This window comes from Hermetia illucens, chromosome 4, assembly GCF_905115235.1.
Source record: "Hermetia illucens chromosome 4, iHerIll2.2.curated.20191125, whole genome shotgun sequence".
Taxonomy (NCBI): Eukaryota; Metazoa; Arthropoda; class Insecta; order Diptera; family Stratiomyidae; genus Hermetia; species Hermetia illucens.
This window is the reverse complement of record NC_051852.1, coordinates 40,307,991-40,330,826: the sequence shown is the minus strand read 5'-3', so window position 1 is coordinate 40,330,826 and position 22,836 is coordinate 40,307,991. Positions and strand designations below refer to the sequence as shown.

The 22,836-nt window shown below is 35.9% G+C and overlaps 1 protein-coding gene across 3 annotated transcripts in view; it reads right to left on the bottom strand.

Annotated features, from left to right (window-relative positions):
* The window catches only part of LOC119655560 (carboxypeptidase D), a 150,469-nt gene that overhangs the window by 45,338 nt on the left and 82,295 nt on the right, over positions 1-22,836 (bottom strand). For 2 of the 3 annotated variants that reach the window (XM_038061484.1, XM_038061483.1), the window contains exons 3-5: positions 22,455-22,782; positions 22,237-22,388; positions 5,688-5,782 (exon numbers count right to left, since the gene is read on the bottom strand). In XM_038061484.1, the coding sequence (XP_037917412.1) occupies positions 5,688-5,782; positions 22,237-22,388; positions 22,455-22,782 (575 nt within the window). Of the gene's footprint in view, positions 1-4,741; positions 5,783-22,236; positions 22,389-22,454; positions 22,783-22,836 lie in introns of those variants that run through there. The other variant, XM_038061485.1, reaches the window with a different exon arrangement.

Here is a 22,836-nt window from a genome sequence, read left to right as displayed (position 1 = left end):
CTGCCTCCATCCAGATCGAGCAGGCGGCCATTAGAGCGAGATCTTGGGCTGCACACCAATGAAAGCAAGATAAAGTATTATATATTGTGGCAACGTCAGCACCGAAAACCAACCAACCAACAACATCAAACCGCACTGATCAAAAGGGAAGAATAAAGATAGGAGAATACAACTTTGAGACCGTTGATAATTTCTCCTATCTAAGGTCGAAAATCACAACCGATAACAGCTACGATGATGCAATCCACGCACGGTTGCTGGCAGTCAACAGAGCCTATTTCAGGTTACAAAAACTGTTCCGCTCGAAACGTCTCACCATAGGGTCAAAGCTCTTACTGTACAAGACAATGATCCTGCCAGTCCCCATGTATTCCTCGGAAACTTGGTTTCTTAACAAAAAGAATTGCGAACTCTTGGCCGCGTTCGAGAGAATAATCATCCGAAGATTTTTTGCCCCCATTAGATGAGGATGGACGATTCCGTAGCCTACATAACGACGAAATTTATGAGCGATACCATGACCGTCATTTTATGGATAAAATCCGACTCAATAATTTACGGTGGGCGGGTCACTTAATCCGTAATCCCTATTAAGGCAGGCCTAGACCGGATACCGGTTGTTGCGCCGTTGATGATGATGATGTATACCGGAGGCCACTTTCTGAGAGAAATTTATTTTTCTGCAAGTTTTTCGTTTCCTTACTTTTGCATTACCGTAGCGAACGAAAGGAAGAACACTGATGTTTCGAGAAATACGCTAAGTATACAGTGATATAAATGCTGGCTCTCAGCTTCGATAATCACTTCAATTGTGCAGTTTATAGTACTTAATTATACCACCCTTCTTCACTGTTGTAACCATTTTTTTGATTTATCGTCCGGATGCCCGGAAAGTCTATAACGGTATAGCTGAGCCTGTAGTTCATCCCTGTTTCTAATCGGTGGACTAAATCAGAATCGGAAGAGATGCTTTACATTGTGTAATGAAAATAACTACCTACCTAACAAATCAAGGGATAAACATCGGTAAATTTTCAAATTCAAACCTAAACATCCATACAAATTTCACATCCTTTAATGAATTTGGTCATCTAAGAGAATTGAACTAAAATCATGCTTCTGCACTTCTCAAACTAAAGCGCATAGTATTTTATTGCTATGTTGAGTGAGAAGCTCCAAACTAAGGGAGGAATAGATGAAATGGTTTGAATTCGAGTACACAGAGAAAAATTTTTATTGACCATCTATATCAATGAAAACCGTAAAGTTCAATGGAGATAAAAATTAGCTCTTGACTTCCGGAAAAGTATGAATTTATTGCGGCATATTACAATGCAAAAAAGGAAACGGAAGACTGGCATGATTTGCACCTCGAGCCCGATTTTTAAGGTTCTGTGAAAAACAAAACCTTATTAAAATCGGTTTACTGTCTGTCTATCACACCAAATTTGATGGAAAGATGGGAACTGTGAACGCTCACGCATACAGTGAGTTACATTCTTCTACGTCGAATTTAAGGGGGGCTCCCCATATATGCAAATCACTAAATATAGTCATGTGGCGTATCAAATGAAAGTGGATATTCTCACATAATATATGCATATATTACGTGTTAGGTGCTAATGGGACAAATGTCCACTCAAATGTTTTTGTAAAAGAAATTCACAAAACCTTTCATGCCTGAAGCGTCCAACTTCCGGTTTTTCGACTTGTTTTGAGTAATTTTCATTCCCTCCAAGCCCAACTTTCTCACCACAATCCTGCTTAAATGCTCTATATTAGTGAGGGGAATTTAACCTATGTTTTACGGTTCGGAAAATGCACCCAGATTTGAGCGAGCACAACTCAAGCTGATATTCGGATTTTTTTTTCGAAATTAGACAAATACTGAAGAAAATTTTTCAAAAGTCAATCTAACCATTTTCTACCTCCCTAAGCATCTATAACATCAGTAAGCTGGTTCGCTGATCAACTAAATTTGAATGACATTTGAAGGTCCGAGTTATTGCCTTCCAGAAAAGCGATCAGTAGATTTTTCAACCCGCTTTAAAAGATAAATTTGACCAAGTATGTCTTGTTAGATATAGACATATTTTGATAGATAGATTTCAATGTGCTAGTTATTTCCGTCAAAGAAACTTCCAATCCTATCGGCAATAGTCTAATAGACCCACTGATAAAAAAATGGTTTCCGACCAAAGAAAAATTAATAAACCATATTTGGTAAAATTTATCCTTTACAGCGTGTTAAAACCTACTGATCTACTGATATCCCGGCCATAATCGTCTAAATTTGGGAGGTAGAGAGAGAGAGAAAAGACTGAACAAGTCACTGTTAAATTTCCTTGTTATTATTGTCGCTATTGAATAGATTGAAGCGGTCATGAGAATATGAACCATTACCGAATCCAGGCTTTCAGGTGAAATCACCTGTAACTTATGATCATACCAAATTGGAACCACCACCATCTCAGGCATACGATCATATAAGCGCAATTACATGACATATTACAGGGCTACTTAGCGTATTATGTACAATAATTAAGTAACATTTCTTTTACTTTAGTTTTAATTTGGCAGACCAGGCTCAACATAAATCTAGGATGGATTTAACGGGCTTTCCACTAAAATTCGAAAATATAGTAATATACTGTTATGAATTTCATTCAAACAGAAATCAATATGAGGTGTATTTGAGATCTAGATTTTATATAGATGTAACTTGGTGATTTTTTTTCGGATTTTTCTGCCAGGTAGGTTCTGAAAATGAGTCCTACTCAACTTTAATTTTGTATCTTTTGGCCCTTTACTCCACTATTGCGGAATCATCAAATTTGAGAGTTACTTCATAGAATACCAATCGAGACCTTCCGACTGATACCCACACGTTTTTATTCGGAGAAAATAAACGCACATCCTCTTCCTTATTATGGAGGCCCCCTTAAGCTCCACGCAAAATTATACCTTTCTTTGTATGCGTGAGATTTCATAATTTGTATACATGGTGTGGACCAATTTTATGAAAAAGAATTTATTGTAATGAAATATCATTACAAATCTTGGAAACGTAACCCCTTTCAGACAAAGGAAAGAGAAAAAAGTCTAGTGTAGCCTTTTCAGGTGAATAGGGAGTGAAGCAACATAAGAACGTCATACCGAGCGAGCAGCTCCCCATGCGAACATGGTGTTTCATACAGTATTGTCCTGGCGGAGCTTCCACGGAACGATATCTGGTCGCACATGTTTGACTATTTTCGTTTTCGTAAGCCGGCAAGCATGGAACTGTACATTTGCCCAGGACGTAAAAAATCCTTGTGTATAATACCACGATGATCAAAGAAGACCAAAAACACTGTGGACTTGCTCATCAGGCATTTCGTTTTCGGCTCGCACTAGAAACATCATGGTTCATCGCCTCTCTCTATATCGTGCGGTAGGATATGCTTAGCTCCTCACTTATCAGGAAAATTGATAACAGACGACCAGAATCCAGAAGTTGTTTCACTTCCGTCACATTTTCGACAAACCTTCACGATGATGGGCGACCGGCGCATTCGTCATACTCGACGCTCCTTCTCCTTCCGGAAAAACATACTTGAACGGCTCATGGCAGCATCTTCGTAGGCCTGCCTTATCATATCGAAGGTTTGAAGCGAAACTTCAACAACATTGCTCAGGATTCCGTTGCATAATGACCTTGGCGACATTTTTAAACAGATACTCACAGAAAACCGTGTGCTCACTCTGCAAAAGTGCGCAGGTTACTGTACAGGTCGTGTTTTGTTCTTAAAGGCTCCCTCGTCCTGTCGAGCGAATTCTTTTCGCATTGTCTTGCCCCCAGAAAATATGTCCTACTACATATAGATCTCACCATGTATGTCTGCCAAATTTCATCGCAATAGGTGATTTTGGGTTGTTTACACGAAATGTCCGTGACAGGTAAACAATTTGATGTAACTTATAATCCCCACATTTTTCTGAGATACGAAAGAAAATGCCTATCCTATATGTATGTATAGTGCTTTCCTTTTCATTATTGATAACACTATGTTTCGGTTCCATAATCAAAATAATTTAAACTGGGCATGCAGCGAAACAAGAAAAAACCAAACACAAACGCTCATCTTCAAAACCAGGATTCGAACCCGAGATATGAAGGGAATAAGAAAAAAAGGATTCTCATAATAATACCTTGGTGTTTTGTTGTAGAGTGCTGTAAAACCTAGGCAAGTGGATGCTAATAATACATCCTTGAAAACATCTAAAAAACTAAATTTTTCCAAAACATAATTTAAGTACATTTAAGGACACGGCATTCACTTCAATTAGTCGATACATTACTGATCAATGTTACTCAAAAATTTCAACCAGCGTCCGTGAGTCCATTGTTAATGAATCCTGAAACTATTTAAAGTACACAAATTACCTGTGCTGAGCTTTCCAATTTCATAATTCTTCATCACCTGTTGAAACCACTTAAGCACTTTAACCTAAACATAAAAAATTATAAAATGCAAAATTAGAACTTAAAATCTAAAGTAAAATTAGTAATAACAAACTAAAATTTACAAAAACCAACTAATTGAATACAAAATAATTCATAACAAATTATAACTAAATTAACTAAATGATGAAGTTATAACAGTTCGGTGCTCCCTTTTTCTTTTCTCATAAGTTGCTGAAATAATATGCGCCCACAGAAGCTATTTCCCCTAACAAATGCCAAACTTTCTAAATTTTAATTTTATTTTATTCTTTATTTAATCTCATAAATTAAACTAAAAAAGCACATCATTTTTATATTATATGTTCTGACAATGGCACACAAATCGAACGATAATGGCTAACAAATTGACTAACACATTCCTCTTAAAGATAAGATCAATCGAAACAAACTATTTGAGAGGAAAAAAGAAGTGATGATCTTGCTCGAAATAAAGAAGGAATTCTTGTTCATCTGGCTTTTAAATGCATTCCCCATTGAACTAATCATTCATTCAAGAATGATAGGGAGAATTAAATATTATCGAAGTGCAAAAAAATTTCGACAAATTAATAGTAAAGTAAGATATTAGTAGGAGAGAGCTTGGATACAGTATAATATATTTGTTCTTTCTTTATTTAGTATAAATGACAAAAATGGTATTTGTTCGTAAAAACAGATACACAAAAAGATTGCAGTTGTAATAAATAAAATGTAAATTTCAGCTATTCAGAGAAAATATATCACTAAGCTCCTTCTTTCTTTTAACGCCTTACGTATGGAAACGGATTAACTTTTTTAGGATAGATTTCTTAGAGTTTTTTCCAGTATACTTAGTACAACATATTACATACATAATATTCATTCTTTTATAATTCTTTTTCATTTTTACTAGCGAGTTTATAACCTTACGAAAGTTAGATAGATTTTCTTCTTCTTTTTTCATCATTTGATGTTCTGGATTAAGCGCAAATAACATATATGTACGTTTATTGATTTTTTTTCGATAGATTTAGAGACGATAGTCTAATTACATTTATATAGTTGCATTTGTGGTTTCTCTTCTTTCTTTATGAACTAAAAGAGTGGTAGTCTTCTGTATGAAAATAAAATATTTATATATAGGAAAAATGCCATTCATTGCTAATTTAAATTGATTATTTTATAAGTGTGAAGAAAAATGTGTTAGGATATGGGCTGATACCGTCATTATTCGATGAAACTGGACGCAAGCTGAAATCAAGACGTGTTGGTTCTGAACCGACAACTGTAACTTGTTTCACTTCACTGGGATTGAAACTGTAAAGAAAAAAAGAATATGGTTAGACTCAAGGCTGAATTTTTCACTTTATAAACGAATTTATTCTAATGGAAAACTTATTAGAAATAATAGGGGAGAAATCTTTGCGTGAATTCAATTTTTCTTATTCAAATAATAATTTTTAATGTTGTTGGACAAAACCATTAGTCCCTCTTTTTGAATTTTTTTTGTTTTCATTAGAAAATAAAAAAAAAACTATTTTGGAGGGGCTCAATAGAGTGTTTAACATTTGAATATCTTTGATTTTAAATTTTATATAAACTTCGGTCTTTCAATTGACCACAAGTGTTTCATGAATATGCTTAAGCATAATAACACTTAAGAAAAGATACATATGAGTACCCCTAGGAGAAGCTAATATTGACCTCCTGATCTTTAGCTGATTAATGTAAGGTTTAACATCATTTTCACCGTAAGTGTTGAATGTGAAAAGCATATCCCATGCTGGATACTTTGCGAATATTTTTGAGGCAATACTTATGTTCGTTAAATCATTGAATTTCTTCAAAATGGAAAATACGGAAAACACAAGTGGAAATGGAATACTTCTACCTGATATTTCATATACAAATGGTTACTGAGGGCAAACTGTTGGAGAAATGCATAACAAATGGAAACTTTATTTTCTACGAAGAAATGGTGAAGGTAAATTTGAAAATAGCATCGTAATTCTGTTTATTCCGTGTGAATGGTGTTGAATAGACGTTCTTAGCAGACCCGATTATGCCTTTACTGTGACCAACAGCTATGACCAAAGAGGGAGGAAAAGGAGTGATTTCCTGCGAGCCCAAAGTTTCTTTAACTTCGTCAATTCGTTAGAACAGGACCTTTTAGCAATAGAAATACCTAGATGATCACTTTCAGAAAAGCTTCACTCAGTTAACCTCAGTTAATCTTGGCATAAGGCCAATAAATTGATTTAATGCTAGAAAAACCCTAAAGTCTGCGTGGCAGCTTAGGTGCTGTCAAGAGTATGTGTGATTTTCTAACTGGCTCAAGATGGCCAGTCCTGTGACATCCTAGCCAGAGAGGAAGACATCCATTAGCATGTGTGGGATCGGTGTATCAGCATTTTGCCCTGCTTGTTCTTTTTTGGGAACGGGCGGCGTCAATCAGACTATAAACCTCGTAAGTTGTTTTTTCCTGAACAATACAGTTTTGGCAGTTTGAAATTACATCCTCTTGACAAAGATAATCCTTTACTATTCACAGACTAGTGCAACGATTTTTTTTAAAAATTTTCAAGGATAAATCAATTGAGCATGCGGATACCCTTGCGGAGGTCCCCTTCCACAGAGACATGTGTCCTCCAGGAAACGTGTGCCTTAAAAGATTCATGGTAACCCCATAGCGTGTGTTGTGTCACCATCTTCTTGTAACCTGGTTTTCTGCAATCTGGAAAAACTACTACAGGAGAGCCAGCAAAAGCTCAGTATTCATAGTTACTGCACAACGGTTTTTTTTTTGGAAAAAGTAAGGGCCAATAATAATATAGGGCATAACTCAGCGATGCGGTCTGACTGGGGGTTTCTCGATGCATTCGCATCGCTTCAATACTGTATATTGTGTTACATAATCCCCTACTGACGTTTTATATAGAGTTTAATCACAATTCACGTGGAGAGAACATCTTGACATGACAGGAGCAAATCCTTATTTCCGAGCAGAACGTTTGGGAGATCCCTATCTCGTTCGAAATATTTTGGTGCTGGTGTTTTCTCTGATTCGAAGTTGAATGTGTTAATGTCGTTCCAAATTTATTTTGTCCCTCAGGTTTGGTTGCAAAGCAGGTTTGGAGATAACCCATGATCAGATATTAAAAAAAATACAGTTCCCTAATTTTCGACCAAACACGATATACCTCGGACATCAATACCTTCACATTTCCAGGCAATTTACAAAGTTAAAGAATACTACCGAAAAATCCCTTATGAATTAAAAGAAAGTAGAATCAAATGATGTGTTTAAAATTGTCAAAAATTCCTGGAAAATACTCGTGGTCGCCGCTTTATTGAGTTTGACATTTATAAAAAACATGGTATAAATCGCCTAGCACATTGCGGAATTGGCGTTTACCTCTATTGCGCTTAAATTTGAGTCATATGCTTGGGTAGCTAGTCTGGGAAAACTTCAACGACCAATTGAGACCAGGTATTTCTGAAGTAGGACAATGCAAATCTCACATCGCCAGACAAACGGAACAAAAGATCTCATAACTCGACGCAATTGCATATTTTCACAGTTCAAACTTTGCGTCACCCGATTATCAATTTTCTCGATTGATAACACATTTCCTGTCAGATCTTAAATTTAATACATTAGCCCATGTTAGATGTGGACGCCGTAGGTTTTCGCGTCTTTAAGTGAACAAGTCGGAAATCGGAAGGTCGGCGCTTCATGCATGAAAGGTTTTGTTGATTTTTTATGTTATAATATTGAGGCACACGATTTTTACATAATTCTTAGTGTATATAAGTTGAACATGAACCTAATTTCATGTGATAATGACATTTTATCTTTTAGCGGGTACCAATTTGATGCAAATGAGGCAATTTTGACCTACTGTAACTTTGTTAATAATAACAATAGTAGGGTTTCCACCAAACTTTCCAGTAGGTTGCTCCATATTAAAGCCTATATTAATGCAAAATTGTAAGGGGCGAGGATGAACTCGAGATCGGTTCGTAGTAAATTGTAAAAATATATTAACATACTATTATCACATTTATTTTAAAAGATATCGATATGGAGGGTATTTCGGAACCTTGGTGCCATATAGAGGCTTCATCATGATTTTTTTCAGATTTTTCTGGTGGGTAGTTTCTGAAATTGGCACCTTAAATTAAGTGACCTTTTTATGACCCCCTCACTCCCCCGTTTCGTAATCGACTTTAAAACGAAGACCTGATTTGGAAAGTACCAATCAAGACCTTTTATTTGATGCCCAACATGACCACATTCGGTCAAAAAAAATTTACACGAACCCTCCCCCCTTCCTTCCATATATAGGGACCCCCTTAAGTTCCATATTGAAGAATGTAACTCACTGCATGCGTGGGCATTCACAGTTTCCACCTTCCCCCGAATTTTTGTGTCAACCGGTACAACCTTTTCTGAGAAAAATCCGTGTAATAACAAAAACCTTAAAAATGTTACCAAAGGTAGATACAACCACGTATTCAGATGGTCTTTATTTCGAAACTTATTGTTATTCCATTTCCTGTAAAATTATTGTTTGAGATTTTGATAAAAAAAAAAGAGACAATTGAGATTTCGATTAGAGTGCTTGTCCTGCAACCAAATTATATCGAATGGAAAAGACTATCTCAGATATTTCGAATTATGGTTTTTATTTGACCTAGGGTTCCTTAAGATATATATGAGATAGATTCCTCGCGTTTTGACAACAGGAGAAAAGTCGAGACGTTTGCAACACGTTTTTAGATGCATTGGATGCATTTCTAGTGCCAGTGTGAGGTTTTGCGCATTTATTTCTTGCACGTACGAAGTATAAGAAAGCAACCTAATTTTGTAAACTTTCGAGCGAAGTAAAGCGGGGCATTGACTCTAAAAACGTGACCGAACATTTTTGTTCGCTACGACAATATTCGGCTCCCTAATCATTCATTCTAATTCGCCCAATCCCATGCGTATTCGTTCAATTTGTCCCACTCTGTAATTTCCATTTTTTTTTTTGGGGCCCGTAAAAAAGTAATGTTAGAACAATCATTCTAAAGGCGCCCGGTCGATTCCGCGGGAGGAAATTAAAGAAAATAAAATGGATTACATTTGAATATCCTCACTATAGCCCTGTAATTGTCATATTTTTGGGCATCTTGAAGAAGTACTAAGAGGACAATGATGAAACGATGGAGGCCTTTGTGCACAATTGGCTGCTGACACCCCCCTTTAATTTTATAATGCCGAGTTCTGCGAAAGTGTATTTTGTACTTTTGTGTAATTCATTATTTTAGATGGGATCTCAATTCTCTTTACCAGGCTTTTATATAATTCCTTGTAACTCAGTTTCCCTAAGGCAACTTACGAAATTTCAAAAAAACACAAAGCAGAGCCCTTCCCGAATATAAATAACAGTTTTAGCAATATGCCATAGTAATTTTTGCGATGAAATTGTTATTATTTTTCACCATTTGCATTTTGTCAGAACATTCATAAACGCCTTAGTTGGTAAAACTTGCCCAGTTATTGATTGAATCGAAATGTTCATTTGAATGAAGACCACTGGTCGGTTGAAATACGTGAATCTTATTCCTAGACTGTTCAAAATAGGGCGGACCCACTGAGCGTAGAATCTTCTTAAGATGTGTTTTCTAGGCCTATAACTGGAAAGTATGGGTGAGTAAGAGAAGTGTGTTTTACCCTTCTCTACTGATGATTTTAACTGGGGATTACAGTGTTTAGTGAAACCAGAGTTGATTCGATTAAAAAGACTGAAACATTCGTTTTCCGTTCACAACCTTGTTCCAAACGTGGTTTATTTCGGATTCCAACTGTAGTGAGAAGATCATCTTCGGTTACGACAGTCAGTTAACCAATTATCAATTTCGTAAATAGAAGCCTCCTTTCGATTTTGAAAAAAAAAAACTATTGGCTGATATCGACTTTCGCCAGAAGATGAAGTATGACCTTGCAAAGCTGGTTTAAAATAATATTTGCAGGCATAATGGCACCCATTAGCTGAAGTTTGTTTGACACCATTTCAAAATTATGTAGTCAACTGCAGACAGGGAATTGCAACCTAATCTATGATTTTAATTTCTGTTTTTACTGCGTAACTTCCATAAAGGATAATCCTCGCAAATTCCTTTATGGGAGTTATGAAAAATTAACTTTAATGAGATTGCGCGATGTGTAATTTGCTCGAATCAATCCGTCAATACAGATTAAGTAAACAAAATTAAAAATAAACTCTGTGAATGATCGGTTAATGAAAACAAGCAATAATACATCTAAAGTTGAATTGACAAGTGGTAAATAATATACCATGAGCACTGGAGAAAAAAATGGAGGAATGTAATTATCATTCAAAATAGCAAGTATTTGTTTTTACGCTTGAGGAGTTTTTTCTATTAACATAATTTCTTTGTGGGATTTGGAGTTGTCTTGAACAAATATGTAGCAGACTGGAATATTGAGATGTTTACAACTTTACACTCTTATACATATTCAATCAGCTTGATAACAGAATAATTAAGGACTCAACAGGCTATTGCCATTTTCCAAAATATAGTAGCAAAAGTTTTAATATGAATTCAGATCAAAAAAGCTTGTTTAAGTGTGAATTCAAAAGATTGTTGTTTGGTTTCGCCGTCTGATAACAGCCGACGTAAAGAAAGTTGGAAGAGAATAAATAAATTTATTATACAATATTTAGCAAGCATGTACATAAACCGAAGAAATTTGGTAGAAATTCAAATGAAGTAGGGAGCAACGGCACCCAGACATCCAAATTACTCAGTCATGAGTAAGCTTCGTAAAACAAGAATTATAATTTACCATGAATGGCTAATGTTATTCTGAGTAAGCAAATAAGAAATTTCATCCGTTACAAGCAAGAAGTGTTGACAATTTTACCATAAACAGAAATTCAAGGAAATGCGAAATGTTGATAGTAAATTGTGGGGTGACATGTTCTCTCCACTTGGTCTTATTTGATACTTCTAATGTTCATAAATCACAAAATTGCAAATTAATCTCAGGGGATTTTGGATACATCAAGTGCCTTGAATTTTAAATATAGCAAACTTTTACTAAAATGTCATAAGATTTTAGTTTCGATGACGAAATCTAATATAACATATTTGAGAAGTCGACATTATCATTCCAATATTAATAATGCTGTAGACAGTGCTTTTTAATAATACGCACCATTTCTGTGAATAAAGACAAAATAGGAATAGCTCACTAAATAAATTGAAACCACAAATGTCAATAAAAGCTATTCCATACTGTCAATGAAAGGTGTTGGTAGTTCGTTATAAATCATACAATTACTAACAAAAGATAGTAACAATTTACATATTACCAAGCTGCTAACTTGATTCAGGAAACGCCACATGAATACCTAAGTATTAACTATCGTTGCGCTGCCTATTTCCCCTATCTTGAATTTCTTTATGTAAATTATGATACTGCCAAATAGTTTGGAAATTATGCGTGTGCCAATGCTATATTTGACACATTGGCGATATTTTTGATGTTTTAATTTGATTGAATCAAATGGCATCGTGTGAAACAGTCGAATTCACAAAATGATTTCTGGCCGATTACTGTGATGGGTGTGAAATGTATTTCATGATTTCGTTAAACTCGACGGGAAAAAATAGCCAAAAGCCAGTTAATCCATCTCATTTCCTTGCCTCGGAAAAATTTCGGGTAGGTAATCACATCCTCCTCACACTCATTATCATATTTCTCTGGTCAGACAATTTTCGAAATCATATTTTACATCCAAAGATGATAAAAGCATGCATGTACATAGATTAATATTTAAATTTATTCTCTGGTTGGTAACCGATCTACTAATCGTATTTCATTATATTTTACGTAAAATATTGCCCTGCCAAGCTAAAATATAAATTAGTACATATTAAGGGGAATCGCTTCTCAAACATTCATAATCAATTAATAAAATAATTTGTGATCTAATCACTTATTGATTTCAGGTCCGAGTGAGATGGTCTATTGGATCTACAAGATTGAAATAGCAGCAGCGGATTCTGGTTGTCCCCTGATACCAGTCCTCTCATAATATTTTTGTAATCTAAGTGATGCATATAACTTTTGGAAGGAAATCAAAAAATGAAAATTGCTAAATATATAAATACAATAGGTTGTTTGACATTGATGCCAGCTGGTCAGTTGTCGATTGCATGTTTCTGATGTCACCGAAAATATATTTTTTCGGAGTAATGACCATGTGAACAGTAAAAGTAAGTGATATTTTCTTTTTTAAAAAAATAAACTATACTATAAGATTATGATGTTGGATGTCATCAATTCATTTTAACATTTATGCATGAGTGGAAATGCTAAATGATGAAATAGATACATATTACGCAATGCGTAGGAAGTTGATTGTGTTTTTTTGGTATCCTGTTTATATATTTAGTTTGACTAAATTTATCATAAGTGCTTTCATTTTTACTCTGCATCCGGCATATCTTAAAAACCACAGTCAAGTTATTACATTATATTATGTTTTTTTCTTCTCAAAAATTGAAGGTGATTGCAGCAATATAAGATAACTAGCGCGGTGGTGTGTTGATTTTTTTAAACTATTTTTGATGAACTTTTGAATGTGTCCTCCAAACCAACAAGTGCAATATTACCTTCAAAATCATATTCATTAAGTAAATATTAATAGGCATTTTCTTGACTCTTTTCCTCTCTAACTGTGTGATCAATCTTTCTAGAAGTATAAAGAGTCATCACATATATGTACCGATAAAGCCTTGTTCGTGTGTGTATTATCTTTAAAATCACTCTTCGTGAGTGACCACATATGTACACTACAGGTGCAAATACAAAATATTCTTAAGAGGACAGCGTTAGTCAGGATTCGAACAGGAGATTTGGGGTCCATTTTTTTATAGAAACGATCTTGAATATAGTATGTATGAGTACAAAGGTTCGTGGCCGATTTGTCATGGTTGTGAAAAATGCTTTTATTAATCAACTTTATTAAAAATAGTGCGATTCTTTTTAAACTTTCTAATATTATGGCTTATATTGTACTTTATGTATCTTCGAAATTAGTAATGTTGAGATGAATTTAAGGAGAGCTCTTTAGTAAAATTCCAAAATTAATATGGGAGCTATTTTGAGGTTAAGATTTTCTGTAGGGGTAATTTCATAACTTCTTCAGATTTTTATTGAATATTTTCTGGAAATGAATCCTTTGTAATTTTGACCCCATCGCCTACTTGGGAACCGATGCTTAATGTATCATACAGTACTAGTTCAGACCGCACGGCTACATTGGAAGAAAAAACATTTTACATCCCCACTTCACTTGTAGAGAAATCCGCCCTTCAAATGCATTTCATTATTATTTTTCGGAACATGTGGCATCTGTACGATTAACCAAACTCGGGCTGTATGCTTACATTTCATTTTGGTTTGCCGGACCTATTTTTCGTCATCAGACTCTAAACGGCCCAAGAAAACCCTCTGACAGAGTAAAGAAACGGATACAAAATGCAATCCACCTTTTTTTTTGGACAACGAATGAAATACCCAAGTGTTTAGCTTCAGGTTGAGCTTTCCGTTCCGAAACATGGTTGACTAATTAATGTTCAGAAACTCAGCGGCCACTTCTGTTGAAATGCGAGTATTATTTGGTGTTAATGAGCGCCGGTTGCCGTTATCGATGCCACAAGTCGTCCAAAATGATTTTCGTTTTTGAGATTAAAATCAACGATACGAAATTTAGCACACATCTTCTTTACAGTTTGAGGAGTTGGAGCACGGTCCAAATCAACTTATTGAATGTTTTTTGTTACTGTGCCAATGGGTTTCCTTCCAAAAACTTGTAAAACATGAGATATCAAAAATGCAGCTTCCTCCCATCCATTTTCAATGGTTTTTTCACGATCGAAATTCAAACGAGCCAAACGCTTCTAATAGCCAAATGACAGATATGACTGTTTTCTTTTCAAAGATAGAAAATGTGTACATAATCGACAATCGAATCGCCATACTACGCCAGCTCCAATCTTTACGAATTAGGTACAAACTTTCTGCCTCTCTGTCACACGCATTTTTCTCGGAAACGGATACACCTATTGACACCAAATTTAGTGAGAAGGTGAGAACTGTGAACGCTCATACATACAGTGAGTAACATCGTTCTACGTGGAATTGAAGAGGAAGTCCCCAAACATGCGAAAAATTTTGTTTTACAAAATATAGTCATGTTGGGGTGAGTACTTTTCAAAACTGGTCCCAGTTTTGACATTTAATTTCACAAGGGGAAGGACGAGGGCTCGAAAAGGGTTATATCTTTGACGGGGCCATTCTCAGAACCTATCCACCAGGGGAATCTAAAAATAATCAGGAAGCTGTGACTTCATGGTGCCTAAGCTCCGAAGTACCCTTCATATCCTTCATGATATCTGTTCAAATAAAGTTAACAAGAGTATACTACTTTAATTTGTAGTAATAGAGTGCAGACCCCCTTAAGTTCATCCTAGAATCGCGAAATTTTCCAACAATGCAGGCTATATAGAACATAATCCCACCAAATTTGGCGGAAATCGGCTATTACTAATAAAATTATAATAGGTCAAAGTTGTCGCTTCATTGCAAATTTTAAAACTTTAAAAGTCAGTAGTACATGAAAGTGGATATTCTGATATAATATATGCATATACATAGCTTGCAAGGGAAGGAGAGGTATTTTTATAAAAAAAATACACAAAGCCTTTCATACCTGAAGCATATGGTTTCCCGAATTGTTCTTAAAGCTGCAAATTGTTAGTCAGATTTTAAAACTAAAGTCTGACGCTTTTCGTCTGTGAACCTAGAGTCCGAAGTCGGGAGTTACTACAAATAGGGATTCTTCAAGTGGTAGTATGTCTTCCGCCTTGCCTTTAAGAAGACATTTGGAAATTTTTCTTTCATTGGATCTGCCTGCCCATTGGGTTAGTTCAGTTCCCCGGAACAGAATTCATGTCAACGTTGATATTGGCTGGACTGGCCTTTTGGAAGTCTTCAGATTTATAAAGTCATGCGAGCGGAATTTACTTGCTTGTATATATGGTTCTCATTCATATCCACATACAACTACGTGCCATCGCTCGCGGTTACCTGAAATGCACTTAAACTCCCGCCAAGACTTCCCGCTCGCACTCCTCCCTTACTGCTCTGTGCCAAACACCCTTGAGCGACCCACTCGTCGGCCATCCTGCAAGAGTGGATTCTACTGCATGGCGTAGCCAGCAATGCAATTGTCCCCCTCCGCAATCTCGTGATCTATCAACTGCCGCTTCTGTCTTCCGATCACAATGCGTTCGAGTGCCAGGCCTGTGTGTCAACCAAGTTCTTCGTTTGAGGTAGGGTCAGGCTAGCTCCTCCAATTATACGAGGCAGACAGGTATTAAAGAAAGGCTGCAGCTCTTGGTTACCAGTGGAGATCACTTATGCTACTCCCACACAGTAACACAGACAAAACAGTAGATAGGACCGTCTCAACTTTATCTTGCATTTCCAAATTTTAGACGGGGCAGCCAAAGCGGATCTAGCGTGTGTGTGAATGAAGTTTATAGTCAAAATCCGCAATGAAAGAGTAGTATATCGTTTGCAATATGTGAGATAAAACCTTAAAAAATTTCCTGTTACTGCTGTAAAATCTCTGAAAATCAAATTCTTCGGGGAATATCTTTAAATTTGCGCAAACCAACCAAATAATTAAGAATCGATAAAAATCGAGAATAACAGTAGGTCAAATCGCAGTGGTCCATGTGAAATAATCTCAACTCATACCATAGATTAGAAACTTTTCTGCAGCGCTTTCGATAAAAAAGGGGCCACTTCCATGCTAGATTGTCGGTGATTACGCTTATTTGGAGCTTGTACGCTAGTTAGGTATGGTAGCAAAGCATGAAAGCGATAACTACTGCAAAAAAAAAAAAACTGAACGACCTTGCCGCGAAACCTTATCAGTTTTACAAAACCATAATCAGTTGGTAGTGTTAACATTGCTAGTATGTAATTGAAAGCAGATGTAAATAACATTTATGTGATCTAGTTTTCATTATAGAAACGTGTGCATAATCAATACAGAAAAAGAACAACATAACAAATTGCAATAATTGAAGAATAAGGAGAAACTGGGAAAACTGGATTTTTTCTTGAAAAAGACAAGACAAGAACTAATAAGAAGTATTTATTTAGAGTGTTCAAAAAGAAACTATTGCTGCAGAGGACCCCAATTTATGTTATTTCAAGACGTCCTTAAGAATCGGACTGGTCCACATGTCGCAAATTTTGCTGGATGCTTTGGCTAGAAACCATTATTAGATACAACTGGTACACACGCCTTTCGAGAGGGAGGTAGAAAGGGGGCATTTCCCTGGGCCCGGAATATAAATTTTAATGAAAAATGCGAATAATATGGGGGTCCGAATAATTTTCACCCCAGACTCATAATTTTCAAAGTAGTAGATTTGTCAGTTGGTAAGGCCGACCCGAATTTGATAAACGCATATGATGCCAAATCCTAAGGCGGAGAAAATTATTTCAAAAATGGAGCGCTCACTTTTCGTTCATTTAAGGATTTTCCATCAATTTTTCTATTTGTCTTCTGTGTTGTCAATTTACCGGCCTTTCATGCGTATCTTTACCTAGAATATCGTCAAACAAATAGCTTATTCACTTATAAAACAACAATTTATGAAAAAAATATTTGATTCGCTTGAGTTATATATCTTCGTGTCGGCTACGGAAATTTTTATCCCATTAGTACCTAGCACGTAATATGTGCAAATGTTATGTGAGAATATCCACTTTCGGGTGATATTGACATTCAAAGTCTTGAATTTGCACAGAAGCGACAACCTTGACCTGTTATAACTTTGTTAGTAATAGTGCGATTTCCACCAAACTTGGTAGGACTACTATAGCCTACATTACTGCAGAATTGCATGATTCTAGGATGAACTAGAGGGGGTTTCGAGCCAATTACTAAATTTTATACTGTTATACTGTTGTAAGTTTATACTGTTATTAACATTATTTAAGCATATATCGCATGTATCGGTATATCGGTATTTCGCAGCCTGATTTTTTTCAGATTTTTTGGTTGGTAGTTTTTGAGGATGGAAATTAAGACCAGCTTCGGGACGAACTAAACGAAACCTTTAATTTAATACCCCACATGAGTATATTTGGCGGAAAAAAAAATGTACACTCCTCTTTTGCATGCATGGGGATCCTACCCCTCTTAAATTCAACGTAGAAACATGTAACTCACTGTATGCGTGAGCGTTCACAGTTCTCACCTCAAACTTGGTATCAACCACCATAACCGTTTCCGAGAAAAGTGCGTAGACCCAGTTGAATATTTGGTAATCGGGGGAGTGCCTCAAGGATCAGTACTGAGCTCATTACTCTGGAACGTGATGTATGATCTTGTGCTTCCGCGACAAAATAACCTTGTCGACTATGCAGACGACATCGCATTTGTTGTAGTAGACAAACACCTGGAGGATGTTATCTGGGCACGTAAGACATCGGTTAGGCTGATCAAGGATTGGTTGGTATCACATCGATTAGATTTGGCGAAACACAAAATTGAGGCTGTACTGGTCAGCACCCGTAAACTGAAAGAAATTCTACGGTTTCGTGTGGGACAGCATGTGAAATATCTCAAGGTTATCATCGATTGGCCTTCAAAGAACACTTGAGGAACTGGGATGATGCCCAATATTGGAGGACCCCAAACCACCTATGAGGCTGTTGCTAGCCAGAGTGTGTTTAACAATTTTACCATATGCAGCGACCGTTTGGACAAAAGCCCTTAATGTTCAGGTGTATAGGAGAATATTATCTTCAGTATATCGTCTGAATGCGTTAAGAGTCGCTGGTGCATTCCGAACGTCAGATGAAGCAGCTTTCGTAGTCCCGGCAATGGTTCCCGTTGATATTTTGAAAAGTACGTAGTAACCATAATGCTGAAGATTGACGACGAGATGGGGGGGATGGGGATAATTCTCACAAGAGAGGAGGACGTACAGGCTGATTCCAAATATTCAGCTTTGGATTACCCGTAGCCAGGGAAATTTCCACTATCATTTCACCCAAATTCTGGCTGGACATGGTGGTTACCGCAGATATTTACATCGTTTTGGACATGACGATTCTCCCTTGTATAAAAAAATACGAGATTTGTAAATAAGAGAGAGAAGTTTCAATTTCTCTCGACAAGACCCTCATAAGCGGCGACGATCATTCCACAAATACTCGAATCCCAAGGAATGTGGATATGGTATTAGTGGCACCATAAGCTGTTTTCAGGAGGCGCTTTAGAGGTTAGAATGCTTAGCAAAAAAAGGCTGGTAAGGAACAATTCCTACCGTAGGAGTAAGCCGATAGGGCTTTAGCCCGCCCCACGATGTATGTCTCTAGATAGTTCCATTAAAGTCCCACACTGTGGTTTTCGATGCTTTCCACCTCTACAAAAAACAGACAGGCAGACAGACAGTTAGTAAACTTATTTTAATAAGGTTGTGTTTTACACCTTAAAAAGAATCGACTTTGATATGCTTCACTAAATAGTGTTCAGGAAATATATAAATAAAAATCTCCACAACACTTTTTTAAATCAAATTCATTCCAAAAAAATTGTGGCAACTACTTGATAGTCTAGCACCGGTACTGTCTATTACCATTTCTTAAATCACCAGCAGAGACGTACTGTCAACAAATTGGCCAAATGACTTAAAATTCCAGCGGATAGCCTACAGAAAAGGGCTAATTCTTTTTCATCATAACGTTCGTTTACACGTCTCATAATAGATCCTGCGAAAGTGGAACCAATCGGATTATGAAGCTCTGCTTTATACTTCACACTCCCTAGATCTTTCGTTCACAGACTATCGCGTTGAAAATTGAACGATTTTTTTCTAATTCTTCAAAACCATCTTCAAAGAATTTCCACTCCTGAAAGCCTTCTCGAAATCGATGAAAAGTAGGTGAAGCAAGGATCAAAACTCCACAAGATGATCCGAAAAGTGTTAATGCGATTGATACAGGAGGATCTAACGAGAAAAAAACCAGCTTGGTCTTTGTCGACCAAACTTTTGGGGATTATTTCAGCTATTACCTTTCTCTGCGACAACAGAGAGCATCTAAATATCCCTTTAATTGTCGCACTAGTGATGGATGCCCTTCTTCAGAATTTAACCTCTCATTCCCTTTTTGCATACATTGAGAAAGATTTCTGTTTTCTGGAATTTACCAGTGAGTGAAAGTAGCATCTCCAAAGAAACTGAACTGCAAGGGACAGTTCCACGTGGAAACTGTTTGAAGGAGCAGTGCATATTTTCAGGTTTACGACCACTTCTTAGTAAGAAAGATCGTATTGTGATACTTGCGTGCATACATAAATATAAGGAGCATTGTCCAAATCATGAAAACTTGGGATTATACAGATAATATCGTTGTTTTACCTCATTTTCAATGATGTGAAAAATATTTCATCCATCAGCGGAATTAATCAGTCTCCAACGTGGTTTGATCTCGTAGATCTACTGTCGCAATTGACAACAGCAAACTTGTAGTGGACTTCAAAAAGCTCATAAAATTTGTATGGCCAATCTCCGAATGAAATATGAATAGGTAACACAATCAAGTTAGGAAGTTTAATGAATTCTTTTGATCTTTACCGTTTTCTTTTCTTATTCTGAGTTTGTTATTTCCAGTTATGATTTCCACAGCTAACACATAAGTTTTATCACAACATGTTCCCCAACTACTTTTCCAGATTCTTAGAATCATGTCAGATGTTTATCAAATCACAATAAACTTATACCTACAAATGTTTAAATAGTGCCAGATAATTTAGTCCTTTCAGAATCAGCACTTTAATTAAAATGATTTCATAAACAAATTTACGAACCTTTGACATTCGGTCATCAATTCCGATCTCATTACTATTAAATTTGAATTAAATACATGTGTGTAAGCTGATAATGTAAACAGCAGGCGATTCTTTACTCTAATGCGAGCATCGCTTGAATGATTTCAACCAACGGTTACTCGGCATGGTCACAATCATAGAAATGATATAATTTCTTTTGAGAAATCGCCGAAAATGATGTCTCACTGTTCAGTAGCTTTTGAAATATGGTTGTATAGTAGGTGCGTCAAATGGAGATACTTAAAATTCATTTATGGAAAATCCATACCAAGAATATTACATCTTTCACATATGTAGAATTATTAATGCTTATCGAATGATGTCTTTCAATAAATGATCCGAATGGAATTTATGAACAACAAATTAAACAATTTGAATGCTCATTAGGTTTTCCAGCCGTAGAAAACTAAAATTAGTGATGAATGGACCATTATCTGAATAATTTATATATTTATAGTGGACTTTACATCCCCGGTCTTCATTTTCTTATTCTCATTCTCGCTTCAACTCAATTTAAACTAGGCTTAGCAACAATTTATAATACATTCATCTATAAATGTGCGAACGAAATCGATTTAATTGCTGATACACCTGCTTTTTTAATTCAACTAGCGTAAAACCTCTTTTCATAGAAATTTGATCTTCTTAATCTTAATGGCATGTGAAACAATAAAAGCATGAATAATGTATGTATGTATGACGCTTTTGGTCATGCTGGAATATGTTATTTCGTGGATGAAAGTGTACGGAAAATGACAAAATAATAAAATAAGTATATAAGGTGAGCGCTTACGAAATCATCATTCACAACAAACCTAATTAATATTACAAATGATTTACTTAATTCCCACTCGTGGAATTTACTGCTCAAACGATAAAAACATTACGTTATATTTACTACCCTAACACAGTAATTTACCTGAATGCGGTAAAACGTGTTAATGTAACTTGAAAGTGGACCTTGAAATAAGGTTGAATTAGGTCACTTGCAATAATTTCCTACTAGAAATTCAAATGAAAGCATCAACACCCAACTATCGTCGTGTAATGATTTAAATATTCCAGCATGAAAAAGCTTATTCGAGGAGGTTATTGATTCGGAAACATTGCAGTGGAGAGGACAAAAAAGTGATTAGCACACTGCATTAGGTCGAAAAGAGGATTAATCGAGTAGATCGATAGAAAAAAAGATATCACAATCATTTTGTCTAGGCGGTGTTACATCTTCGATGGAAATGTCATAAAAAGTGGATTTTGGGATTTTTTTGTTGATTATGGTTGACGTTTATATGCAGAAGATAAATGTTTTTTTGGATTGAAATAGTTTGAAATATTTTGGAGATTATAGGAAAGAAGATAAAAAAAAATATCAGCATCACGAGGATCGATTTTTCTCTGCAGAAGAACGAATTCATTACGAAACAGGACATTAATATGGAATAAATTAATTTGATTGATTTTGCAATCCAGTAATAGTAAAGACTCTTTGAAACTTGGAAGATCTGAAAGATTATATTTTGTAGTTTCTTGAACAGATTTGATAATGTCCATTTATATATCTCTCATATATCTTTTTTTTAAATTTTGAAGTATCTCCCAAATTCTAAATATTGCAAAATGCAAATAATCCAATCCCAACACTTTCGCATTTTAAATTCCTTTTTAGGAAAAAATGAAGTTTATATGAATTTGTTCTTTATATCACATGATAAATGATAAATAATAGAAATTTCGACAGTAATTGTAGATTTCCAAGGAACATGCACTCACCCGAAAGCGATGACCTGGACATTGTAGGTGCCTGGTTCCAACAGCCTCCAATATTCTCCTCTTTCAGTAGTTCTGATTGGCTTCTGTTCCAAGCCTTGTACCAAAACTTCTGCTCCACGGATTGGATATCCATTGACATCTTGAACCAAACCCTGCAAAGATGCAACAACATAGTGTAAAAAACATTGTACAGAAATCTCTTCAATGTAAGAACTTACCTTAACACCAATATGGGTCTGTTTCAAGTATTCCAACATACTTCTCTTGTTCTTCCTCCATTCATTAGGCAATTCACTAGCTGGAGGGAATTTACAGCATGACAACTCCAAAGTCAATTCGAAGCAATTTGAGAAGACGTAGTTGAAATCTTGCATTCCACCACTTAATTCATACCAGTATGCACCATTAACAATACCATCAGCGAATGTTTCATTGCAATCACGACCATCCTTCATGATTGGATGATGTTGAGCATATGTACGGGCCAAGTGACGGAAAACTTTATCGTCTGGTGTTGGACTGTCCTCGCAGCATTCATGGTGATAGCTTTAAAAAAGAAAAAAAAAAGATATCATTGCGTGTTTTTGACCAAGTTTTTTT